General features: G+C 38.8%; 1 protein-coding gene across 1 annotated transcript in view; it reads left to right on the top strand.

The window, feature by feature from the left end:
- LOC119917440 (contactin-associated protein-like 4) overlaps nucleotides 1-13,075 on the top strand; it is an 85,560-nt gene that overhangs the window by 54,207 nt on the left and 18,278 nt on the right. Inside the window, exons 11-18 of the mRNA XM_038737765.1 lie at nucleotides 898-1,004; nucleotides 2,690-2,809; nucleotides 2,976-3,176; nucleotides 5,370-5,532; nucleotides 5,901-6,028; nucleotides 6,158-6,328; nucleotides 10,370-10,588; nucleotides 12,832-13,071. Of these exons, the coding sequence (XP_038593693.1) occupies nucleotides 898-1,004; nucleotides 2,690-2,809; nucleotides 2,976-3,176; nucleotides 5,370-5,532; nucleotides 5,901-6,028; nucleotides 6,158-6,328; nucleotides 10,370-10,588; nucleotides 12,832-13,071 (1,349 nt within the window). The remainder of the gene's footprint in view (nucleotides 1-897; nucleotides 1,005-2,689; nucleotides 2,810-2,975; nucleotides 3,177-5,369; nucleotides 5,533-5,900; nucleotides 6,029-6,157; nucleotides 6,329-10,369; nucleotides 10,589-12,831; nucleotides 13,072-13,075) is intronic.

Raw genomic sequence — 13,075 nt, 5'->3', positions numbered from 1 at the left:
CCATCAGAGAAACCACTGTTGATCAACAGGAATCTTTCAAGTCAAGTCCACAGAAGACAAGAACTTTCTTCCATTCAGCGTTCTCAGAAAGATGTTTACAATGACAGGAACATTTAGGAGTGCCTTCGCCTCAGCCGTTATTGGTATAGGGACACTTTTCTGAGCACTTACACTTCACACTGCCTCAAACACGTAGTTACACATATTCATTCATGGGGACTAAGTGCTGTCCATCATCTGCTGTGGAAGGAAGGACAAGGAGAATCAAAATAGCTTTTACTCCCTCTGCATTTCCCACTCAATCCTATATTCATAAAGTCAGATGTACCAAACAATTAGAAGTGTGAAGCGTTTAGGAAGAAAAGCCCTTGAAATTACAAAGCCGCTGTTTATTTTTTTTAAGTTTCATTATGACTGCCCAACTGGATTAAAGTATAAGCATTTTATTATTTATAATTATTAACAAATTCTTTCAAAAGATAAATCCAACAACAAAAGAAAAGTCTAACCAAAGCCTATTAAGATATTGCTTATAGCTTCATGTCATATATTGTAACCCTGTTGTCATGTAATAACATCATAACGTTGCACTGGGTGACATATACTTGATATATTAGGCAGTACAGCCAGAAACAAGAAGTAACAAGAAGTATAAGTTATCAAATTAATAAACACTAATGTAAAGTACAAGTGCTTGAGTAAATGTACTTCCCACCACTGGTCATCCACTTGTTGGTTGTCTTACATTGTTTCTGTTCCGAAGTTGGCTTGAAAGAATATGTATGTAAGTCATGAGCAATAAAGTTAAACTGAAGGTGCCTCTTTAACAGAACGAAAGATTGAGGGGATTATTTGGATTGGGAAGTCTAAATATCTACTATTTTATTTGTCACTTAGGTGTTCTCCGAGTCATTGTGAACATGGAGGCAGCTGCAGTCAGTCATGGAGCACCTTCCACTGTAACTGCTCCAGCACCGGCTACAGCGGAGCCACCTGTCAAAGCTGTAAGGGCACGAAGCTTTGCTGGTTGTTGTTGTTTAAAGGTCACAAACACCTACATGTGTGTGTGTGTTTGCACTCGTGTTCACATGTTTCCTGTAATGAGACAACCTGCTGCTTTTAACTTGAGGTCCCTGCACACATTGCTGTGGCACAAGGGTCAGGCTAAGATCAAACCTCTTTCTGGCAGTCATTTTCTGTGCGACAGTTGAGCAGTCTCAGTCCTGAGGAAACCATTTGAAAAGAGGGAGAGGGGAAGTAAAAACAAGAGAGGAAGATAAAGACAGCTAGAAAGGTTAAAAGAGAGGGACAATTAAGAAATAACATTATATGGCTCTACTTTAAAGATACTCTTCATTAATAGTCCAATTTCATCACCAAAGCAGATACTTTAGAGAAAGATGTCTTCTCACCATCCAATCCTTTTGAGCAAAATATGACGGTATGTTTGTTTGTAAGTCTACACGTTCTTTTTACTTAAATTTTTCTAAATGAATAATGATACTTCAAATTAATTACATAGAAATGGTGGTGCATTCAAACCCATTTATTCAATTTTTTAATTGCAATACATCAGATAAATATCAGTCATAGACATCTTTAGCAGCCCTGTTTGCATGTCAAGATGACCTTAATGTATTTGGTGTTCTGTGTGAGAATCTCAGCCCTACTGAGCATCGTCAATTCATTACCATACAGGCCAAACAGGGGGGGCTACAGACAGAGGGAACTATATCGGATTTCTTTCTTAGTGTTACACGAGGAGAATGATAACACTCTCACACCTGTCTTTTAAGTATGAAGCTACAGCAAGCAGCGGGTTAGCTTAGTTTAGCATAAAGAGTGGAAACAGGTGGAAACTGCTAGCCTAGCTCTGTCCAAAAGTAACAAAATCTACCTAACAGCAACTCTAATTAACACTATTTATCTTGTTTGTTTAATCAGTACAAACACAGTATAGTATAAAGAGGACACATGGTTTCAGGGGGGTTATGTGCCACATTATTCCTTAGCCTGGCTCAATAAATTCCCCCTGAGGTGTATTCTAATTGTTTGTTTTTTCTTACATATATTAAATTACATTTTATAATACATTTATTTAGTGGACACCTCTATCCAAAGGTACTTACAATGAGTGCATTTCAACCATTGTTAAAGTTGTCAATCAGGTATTGATGAGGTGGGTGAGGAAAGGAAGGAAGTCGGGAGCAATAGACTGAAGAAAGTGAGAGGGCATTGGATCAAGAGGTCAAGTGGTTGGGCGGTGGAAGGTAACCAGGGTTAGTACTTCACTTGGAAAGAAGGGTGAAAAGGAAAATAGAAAAGGAGATGAAGAAGTGGTGTCAGCAGGTGGGTTCACAGTGAATACTTTGGCTACAGTATGCCAGCATAAAATGTTAAAGCAGAATGCATTTGCCTTAAAAAATTTAAACTGAATTACAGGTTTTTATTTAATATTATATTGTGCCTTGTACTAAAGGATAATTGTGGAGAGGAGTGTCAGTATGGATTTGTTGTAGGAAGAAGCATTGGAAAAGTCTGAGACAGTCTCTTTTCATCTCCACTGTGAATGCACTTCCAATGCAGTTTTCAACCAAACAGCACACAAAAGTAAAGATAATGTATACATAAATACATGTGATGTTGTTATGGTGACAATGAAGCTGTGTGTTTGTCTCTCTCTCCTCAGCGATATACGAGCAGTCCTGTGAGGCGTACAAACACAAAGGCAACACGTCAGGGTATTATAACATTGACGTGGATGGCAGCGGACCCATCAGACCACAGCTAATATACTGCAACATGACAGGTAGCTGACACACACATCAAACAGACACCCTCTCTCTCTTTCATCTTGCCTCTTTTTCTGTCTGTCAGTTCTGCAGAGTAAAACATCTTAAAGGGAAAATTTACAATATATACAAAATTCATGCTGTGATTTTTTTCTCCTTATTCCTTTTTTCTCTGTCTACCAGATGACATAACATGGATGGTGATCCAACACAATAACACAGAACTGACCAGAGTCAGACCGTCGCCAGGAAAGGATCAGCACTCAGCTTACTTTGAATATGCATCTGAGGAGGAGCAGCTGGCGGCCATCATTAGTCATTCAGAGCACTGCGAACAGGAAGTGACTTACCACTGCAGGAAGTCACGCCTACTCAACACACCGGGTAAATCTTGTTGATATTCTGTGACACCACATTCAATCCTACAAAGGAAATTGGAGTAGGAACTGGGAGGGAATTCTCCAAAATGAGTAAGTTGGCTCTTGACAAACTTTGATGATAAACACAGGGAAGGACACTGCTGTAGTCTATGTCACTGATGATGCAATCTACTCCAAATAAAATTGTGCATAATCTTAAGATGTCCATTCTACTAATTTTTACACATTATGTTGGAGAGTACTACTCAGCCTCTGCAAACAGTTGTAAAATGTCTTCTGTGGCTTTCTAAAGTCTGAGAAAATAGCCCTGATGATTTCATCATGGTTGGATTTATTCCAGGAGTGTTGTATTAGATTGCATTAGTTTAAAGGAGAACTATTATACTGCTTTTCCAGTCCTATATTGAAGTTATGTGACTCCTGTATGGTAGCTTTGCATGATTTAAAGTTAAAGAAAAGAAGCATTTTCTATCTTATACTGGCTCTTCATGTAGGCCTTCATTTCAGTCCCTATCTGAAACAAGCTGCAGATGCTCCTGTCTCTTTAAGCCCCCCCCTCACAAAGCCCTCTGTCTTCTGATTGGCCAAGACCTGAAGCATGTTACCAGGCTGTTTTTGCTGCTGAGCGATACAGACAGAGAGCCTTTCCGAAACTAGACCCTCGCCACTTCCACTCTGGTCAGAGTCACCCTCACAGCCAAATTGAACTACCTAGGGTTTTGGACGAACTACCCTCTCCCCCCAGCGTAAATAGGATCTGACGTTACAGCTGCAGCCTAGGCCTACTGACTGCTACAATACCTGTATGAAATAAACAACAGTTTATTTACTTTTATTTTACAGTTGTTGTTTTTTCGCAATAACAAAACTGAAAGCATTTTGTCATTTATTCCGTGTTTCTGTTTGTGCTGAATATTTCTTTAAGAATGTGACTTTAGACATCACAAAAAATAAATTAGGCTATATTCTTTTATGAAAAGATTTATATTCATTGTAAAGAAAGCTTAGGCTATATATTTAAACCTCTGTCTTATATGAAAAATATTACATTCACTAATACAACATTTCAATATAAATCAGATATTATATTGAAGAATTATATAGTCTGAAGAATTTAAAACAGTTGTATAAAGACTTAACTATTTTTCTTTAATTCCTTTGTTGCTTGTTATGTGATCCCACTGTGTATCCCGTTGTGTCATGTTCTATTGTTCTGTTGTTTACTGTAGGCTATTTTGTTTTGGCTGAAGATTTTCATATAAGATGAATAGGCTTACGATTCAATAAAAACAACCTTTGTATTTTTTTATTATACACAATGTTGTTTACCTGTGAATGGTGATTCAGAATTAAAAAATCCTACATGTTAACCGGCGAAGTCACACGGAAGGTGAGGTCCCCCATCGTGCAGCAAAGGGTGTTACACACCTTCAACAAGCCAGAATCGGTGCTTACTTGGCATTTGAGTGTTTAACAACCCACTACCACTCCGCCCTCAGTTGTTTCGGATGGCACTCAATGTGGTGCACCCTCCGCATGAACGCGCAAACAGAGTGGAAGTAGGTAGGGAGGAGTAGCAAGCAGTTTCGGAAAGGCCCAGACTGAGGGAGCAAATGACCCTATATGGAACCGAGCTGTTGGTACAAAAAGCAGCTCAAAACAGAGCGTTCAGAACAGGAGGAAATCTGAGGTTTTGGCTCACAGGGATTTCTTTTAGATATTTTAACCTCATTATTTGAAGCGTTGACCATGTTTAACATGAACATTGTAACATTGTCGATAAATCATAAAAAAGAAATGGAAAAGCATAATAGGTCTCCTAAATGTACCTGATAAATTTGTGTATATTGTGATCAGAAAGCCTGTTAAGAAATGTTAAATAATCATTATTGTGGTTTATTATTTTACATTTATTAATCACAGAATTTGTCAAATGAACAATATTTGCACATTTGTCGATTCTGCATTTTACAATTAGGTAGACGTGCTTGAATTTAAATGGTAACTTTTTGTGGAAAAGTCATAGTAGACAGATTACTCCAAGCAGAGTGTTTTTAGATGTCTTAAAACATGTCTGGTAGGGATCTATAATCATTACATTTTAGGTTTAGATTAGGCGTGTTGCAGTAACGCTTAACGCTGGGGAAGTACAGTGCCCTGACAAGTGACACAAATGTTATGTATTTTTGTGTTGCAGACGGCCCTCCACTCAGCTGGTGGGTAGGGGGTCCAGGTGTAGGACAGGTGCAGACTTATTGGGGTGGGGCTTCACCCGGCAGCCAGCAGTGCGCATGCGGCCTGCAGGAGAACTGCGTGGACCCCAAACATCACTGCAACTGCGATGCTGACCGCACTGAGTGGTATTGTATATTTACTTATCTCAACAAAAACAAGATAACAACAACACTGTTGATTTAAAAATGTTATTCATAAGAATACCGTAGGATACTAAATCAAATGTACTCGTAGACAGGTAATGTATACTAATGGTTATGTTTGCAATGCTCAGTACACTCTCACATTATTTTATGTGAGTTTTATTGCTGGTGGAAATAGTGATGATGAATTTCCCTTTTTTCTCCCTGATCATGATGATAACACTACTTCTTATGCTCTGCTTTCTCTTTCTTAGCTCTCCTCTTCTTTTGTTCCTCTAGCCTTTGGCTTCCTTTTTCAATTCAGCTTCTTCCTCTCCTTCTTGTGCTTTGTCCTTTCCCCTACCTTCCAGGTTGAATGACTCAGGCCTACTGACCCATAAGGAGACCCTCCCTGTCAGATCTTTGGTGCTGGGTGACGTCCAGAGGCCTGGCTCCGAAAGCGCCTACAGGGTGGGGCATCTCCGTTGCCATGGAGACAGTAAGTCTAGTTTTGAAATGACGCTTGTGTGTCATGACTCTATTATATACATTTGCAACATTTAAACACTCCCCTAATTTACAATTGTAATTTCAAGACCTTGATTAATATGGTCTCATTTCTTTGCAGAAAATGTCTGGAACGCTGCATTTTTTGACAAGGAGACGTCGTACCTCCACTTTCCCACATTCCACGGAGAGCTGAGCGCAGACATCTCCTTCTTTTTCAAAACCACTTCATCCTCTGGTGTCTTCCTGGAAAACTTGGGCATCAAAGACTTCATTCGGATCGAACTCAACTGTAAGTCAAACTTTCAGGTTCTCAACTGGATTGAACTCCACATCTCCTCCTTCTCAACCGTAAAAAAAATACCGCCATATATTTTCCTTCCTCAGGGAAATCACTTCAGTGGCATTGGTCTGGCTGCAATACATTTCCTTTATAACCAACAGAGTTGATAGTTCTCTCTATCATTGTTGTGTATTGGTGTTGAAATATCATTATACTATAACATTTTATGATAGTTCACATACTGTGTCTGTTGTAGCTGTCGTTTGTGACAACAGCTCTTGATAAAGTGTTGTCTTTTTTTATGTGTTTGCCAAAGAAGACTAATGTACCATTGTAGTTGGTCTTGACAGACGTACACGTTACTCACAAAGTAAATTACCTAGGAAATAAGGATTAAGGTTGCAATTGATTTCTCCCCTTGAACCTTGAAAGGCCTCTTCAGTGCTTATATCTGAGTTTTTGACTTATTTATTTAAGTATCTGTTTGTTTTAGTAAGACTTTGAATGTAAATATACAAAGACACACAGCTTGGAGTAATAATGTTTACTTTTGTCCTATCACACTGCTGCCACAGACATACTTTTTCCTGCATATGCACACATGTAAGAAACCAATCAGAATCCCAGTTAAATATATTAATTAATTTAATACATAAAAATATGGAGAGAAAAAAATAAAAACAACATTTTTAAATTTGTGACTGTTGACTGTTTGGGAGTAATTTATGGTGTTCACAAATGCATGTTCCAATCCACAAATAAATACCAACTAATTTGAATAAATGTAAAACTATTTTACAAATGAATACAACTCAACTTGAGTAAATGTCAGTTTGTAATTATTTCCAACTTCAAGATCATTTATCAAATAACAGTTTGAAAGAAAAGCTTGCTGTGTTGCTGTGCATATTAATGATAATTTATTTACAGATTGTTGAATGTGTGGGCACAGATCACCTGACACATGTGGACTGAGTTAACGCCGTGTTTGCAAGGTTATAATCGTTAATGAAGATGAATGAAATAACAAAAAGTAGATATGAAAAAACATTGTTATTAACTGAAAGAAAAAGAAAAACGAGCTTTACAAAAAAACGATAACTAAAACTGTGTTGTAGGTTTGCAAAACTAACTAAAACGAACTAAAATGAAAGAGTACATGTCCTTAGTTTTCATTTATTTATTTTATAGGATTCTGCCTGCCTGCCGAGAATTGTATGCACCTCGCGGGTGATAACGGTCATTTATGTTGAGAAAACAGATGGATGCAAATTTCGGCAGGTAGCCTAAAAAAAATTTTCTGCCAAATTATGCATCCACCTCTTTAGGTCCTTCTCAGACACTTTGCTGTGCTCATTGATCAAACGCTGATAACTGCGTTTGATACATATATTTACTGAATGTCAAGAAATGGCACTTCTACTAAGTGTATTAAAATATAAAAGACTGTAAATGTTCATAAAATATATACTTCGAATCATTTATCACCATTGATGAACCCCACAAAGAATATTATAATATATGTCTTAATATATGTCTTGTTCAAGAGTGGCTTGACACAAGGAATGCGACAGCTGAAACCTATGTCCTGCATACGTCTGTGCGTGGTGGTTCTTGAAGCACTGACTCCAGCTGCAGTCCACTCTTTGTGAATCTCCCCCACATTTTTTAATGGGTTTTGTTTCACAATCCTCTCCAGGGTGCGGTTATCCCTATAGCTTGTACATTTTTTTCTACCACATCTTTTCCTTCCCTTCACCTCTCTATTAATGTGCTTGGACACAGAGCTCTGTGAACAGCCAGCCTCTTTAGCAATGACCTTTTGTGTCTTGCCCTCCTTGTGCAAGGTGTCAATGGTCGTCTTTTGGACAGCTGTCAAGTCAGCAGTCTTCCCCATGATTGTGTAGCCTGCAGAACTAGACTGAGAGGCCATTTAAAGGCCTTTGCAGGTGTTTTGAGTTAATTAGCTGATTAGAGTGTGGCACCAGGTGTCTTCAATATTGAACCATTTTTACAATATTCTAATTTTCTGAGATTCTGATTTTGGGGTTTTCATTAGTTGTCAGTTATAATCATCAAAATTAAAAGGAATGAACACTTGAAATATATCAGTCTGTGTGGAATGAATGTATACATTATACATGTTTCACTTTTTTAATGGAATTACTGAAATAAATCAACATTTTGATGATATTCTAATTATATGACCAGCACGTGTGTGTGTGTGTGTGTGTGTGTGTGTGTATTTTTTTTTATTAGTGTTTGTACAAGCTTAACAAAGGGTGTCCCTTTTCACACCTTTTCACAGATATTTATGGTTGTGCTTGTATTTTAATGTTAAAAACTAACACTAAAACTAATAAAAGCATTTTCCAAAAATAAAAACTAAACTAAACTAGCAAACCCACGTTAAAAACTAATTAAAACTAAACTGAAATTAAAAACAAAAAGTCAAAACGAAATTAATATAGAAACTGATGAAAAATTAAAAACTATAATTACCTTTGTTTGGAGTTTTGAGAACCTTTTCCCAGCCTCTTATCCACAAATGCATGTTGCATTTAAGTTCTGGGGTAAAACAAGGCTGACTTCTCAAAGCATTCATGTGGGAATTCAAAAGTGAGAAAGGCATTACATTTGTGGATCAGGAAACATGCATTTGTCCCCAGAATATATCCAGCAGAAATTTTGCAATGATAATTAAGAACTCAGGTTGACAGCATGTAAACTCACTGAATGTAGCTGGTGAATAGCATGGCGTCCTTGTAGCTGGTTGCTGTAAAAACTACCTAAAATAGTGTTTTATCTTTGTAGCTGTCATATCTACAGCTGTTTAGATTTCCTGCTGTCACTGTAAGCGCTTGTTATGACAACTGCTCTTTAGAGTGACATCTGTATGAGCTTGTAGGTGTCAGTTTGTGTTTGCTTTCTTGAGTGATACATTACTTTAGTTTGCATATATTATCAAAGTAGACTTCATGTGTCAATGTGTCAACTGGCTCTACAAAAATCTCTTCATATTTTTATTCCACAGATGGTTTATAAGGGCTTCGGAGTGAGCTTGATCCTTGGTAAAAGGGTAACAAGAGGGGGTTTGAGACACACAGTAGAGCTGCATTCTCTATTCATTCAAATTACGCTGTAAATTTCCAGCTAAACTGAGGCTTTTTGTTGACCCTTTTCTCTCTCTCTCTCTCTCTCGCCTGTCATTCACCAGTCATGTGTGAGTTTCACGTGCATGCCGTGCTGCCGACAACTGCATGCACGTCGCAGTTCCTTGCGGGTGTATTTCAAGTAGCCGGCTATTTAAAAATGATAAAATATTCTTTGTGTGGTTCATCAATGGTGATAAATCATCCAAAAGTCCCGCGAGGTGTGGACAACTCGGCAAAGCACCAGTGAGGGTCTCAGTCTCTTCAGCTAGTGTTCCTCTTTCGCCACCACACACGCTACGCCCATGGTTAGGGTTACAATTTTGGATTTATTTATGCACTTTAAAAACATTTATTGGAAGCTTTATTCTTTTTACATGTTTATTTACAGCATTAAACGTTGAAATGTATATTGTAATAGGCTGTATATTAACTTATTGCCGAGAAAAGTGGTGGTTCTATGTAAAATCAGACGTTGAGCACCCCCATATCGCCAAAATGGCATGATCCTTGTTTCACTGCGAAGCATCAACTGTGAGATTGCCAATCAGGCTCCTTCCATCAAAGCATCGATTCTTCGACTATTGGGGGTCAGACCTACTGTAGGTTTTGCTTTACAAATATAGATAAATATACGATCAGCAATTAGGAAATGATAAAAACAACAGCTACAACTCAAATCATACCCTGTGCATACTGTATCTTTGCCTGAGCACACCCCTTGTGTGTGTGCGTGTGTGCTGATAGCAGATCACTGGCCAACACCTGGCCTGTCTACAGGTGGAACAAGTGGAGAACAAGCTGCAGGGAGAGACAGAAGACAGAATGTATGAGTGCTCAGAAGGGACTTTGTTGAATATGTACAGTAAATCTTGATTTTCTTCCTTCCCTGATGCAGCCTCCACTGAGGTCCTCTTCTCCTTTGACGTGGGTAACGGTCCGCTGGAGGTTCGTGTGAAGGCTGACTTCCCGCTGAACGACAACAGGTGGCATCGCATTCGAGCTGAGCGTAACGTTAAAGAGGCATCACTTCGCCTTGACGAGCTCCCTGCTGCCACGCAGGAGGCTCCTGCTGATGGGCACATCCACCTGCAGCTGAACAGCCAGTTATTTATAGGTGTGTGTGTCTGTGCGTGTAGTGTGTTCCTGTAGGGCTACTGCGCACACTTAAAATGCTATTAAAAGCTGCCTTTTTAGACTTCAACAAAGGAAAAAAAAACTATATAATATTTACAACATCTCTTTGACCATACATATAATTTCTTAAGATACATCAGCAGTCATGGATACATTTCCACTAACCTTTCCTCCATTTCTGCCTTCCATGAGAACCATGTGGTATCTGTTATTATCGCAGAGTGCTGGCGGTAGTGGCTGTCAGGCTTTTTCTTATTGTACACTTCAAGACCTCTTGAATTGTTATAAAATTCTGTCTCTGCTTTCCTCTCACTTTCTTTCTTTTACGCACTCTGTGTCCTTCTCTCTTTCACCCACATACCACACAAAAAACGGCTTGTACGAGACATTTTCATTGACCTCAGGGAGGCTGGAAATTTTACATCTTTGTTTCTTCTGAGCCTCCTGAAGAAAGCAGATAGTAACAGAATCTAAACCCTTCAGCAAAACTCTGCATTAAAGCTCTGCTTCCCATCCCAATTCACACAGGGAACATATTGCAGTGCTGTCTCTGGTTATTGATCCCCGTTGAAACTGACAGATTTAAGTGAGATCAATCAGCCTATAACAATCCTTGTTCCTAAACCTTAGCAATGTGAGGTACAGAGTTTATGGAAGTAGTACCTTAATGGACTGAGAGAAAATCCTCACAAGTTGATAGAAAAACGCTTTAGGGCCATGCAGTGAAAAGTTGCTTTTACAGTGGTCAGTTTCCTTGCAATAACCTTGGTACAGTGTTTGAACACATTAGTTAAGGTAGTCCTTTCCTGACAGCTTCTGATGAAACTCCAGGCCCTGATATGAACCTCATCATCTCTGCAGTCCTGGAAAGCTGTTTATCTCATCATAACAGTCTTGAGGTTGCCAGTTTGGCACTCTGAGACAATTATAATGTTGCAGAGCCTGAACTCTGAGGACAGTTGGAGGTTGTAATGCAAGAAGTCAGAAAACAAAAACTTTTGGAGTTTAAATTCTGCCCTAGAAAGGGGAAAATGTTTTCCTGTCACAGTCAGCCAGCCAGGCAGGACAAGCAGACTGTCAGACAGATTGACAGCTCGCCAACTTTCCAGATATCAACAATCAGCATGGTGCTCAGCTGGCAAACAGCCAGTAAAAATCAACTCCTTGAATTTCTCACCTGCCTGTTTGGGTTTCACTGTGTTTCATCACCTCATCATTTTAAAAATTCGCTATGAGTGTGGTGACAAATCTGTCTGGAGGCACAAAGTATATTCAGATGTTAATATTAAAATCAGGTATCAGTCTGGGTTGCTCCACAGTTGATCATATAGATGATGTGATTTGCTTTCTATTCATTTTTGTACAGTATGAAAGACTTTTAAAACATGCTTGGGTTAATCCATTATAGAGAACATGCATTTATTTTTGATAAAGTTATATCACTGCTATGAGGTTAAGCGGTGCAGACCTTTCAAATCAATCTGCACTTAAGCTGCATTGGCATGCAACATTAAAGGAACTTGTAAATTGAAAATAATTAAGACTTGATATTCACTGTGATGGATTACACAACAAGAGGAAGTTACAAGGTCGGCTTTCATATTGTTCAGAAATGTAAGCAAATGAATGGCTGCCTGGAAAGTAGGAAATGCTTTTAAAAGCATGAAACCCTACACTTTGCTTTGAAAAAAGGTCAGCTGTAATATAAAGTAATCATGATTTGTTGCTGAGCTAAAACATGCAAAAACAAAGTATGATCCTATAATGAGCTGCTGTAACCCACAGCAAAAAGAACATTTGAGTGGGTTTCATTATTTTGTCCAAAGATCAAAATGTTTCCACAAGCTCACCAATTCAGTTCAAAACAATATGATGGAGAATTGTTTAAATCGTCACAATTAGGCTGAATAAACATGTTTGCTCAAAGTATCAGTTACTGGCAATAGAAGCATCAGCTTTGAAAAAGTGCAAACTGGAAAAGGGTGATTCAAACATACAGTATGTACTGCTGACATAATAGCCAATTAATCGATTAGTTTATCAAAAATTAATTACAAAAATGTTGATAATAGAATAATTGCTTCATATATCAAGCAAAAAACGCATTTTCACAGACATTCTCTGGTTCCAGCTTCTTAAATATGAGGATTTGTGTAGCCTACACAGAAATATAAGAAAAAACGCCTTCAAGTATGCTGGTTTATCTTTTGTGTGTGTCTTCAGGAGGCACAGCGTCCAGGCAGAAGGGTTTTCGGGGTTGTATTCGCTCTCTACAGCTCAATGGCATCACCCTGGACCTGGAGGAGAGAGCAAAGATCACCCCCGGGGTTCAGGCAGGATGTCCAGGCCACTGCAGCAGCTATGGCTCACTCTGCCAGAACCAGGGTCGCTGTGTGGAGAGACCCAACAGCTTTTCCTGTGACTGCGGCCCTTCTGCTTACACTGGAGCCTTCTGCGACAGAGGTAT

This window comes from Micropterus salmoides, unplaced genomic scaffold, assembly GCF_014851395.1.
Source record: "Micropterus salmoides isolate LMB-PRFRI ecotype aquatic unplaced genomic scaffold, ASM1485139v1 Ms_hic_scaffold_22, whole genome shotgun sequence".
Classification (NCBI taxonomy): domain Eukaryota; kingdom Metazoa; phylum Chordata; class Actinopteri; order Centrarchiformes; family Centrarchidae; genus Micropterus; species Micropterus salmoides.
The sequence above is the reverse complement of the archived record's forward strand: the minus strand, read 5'-3'. Positions and strand labels throughout refer to the sequence as shown.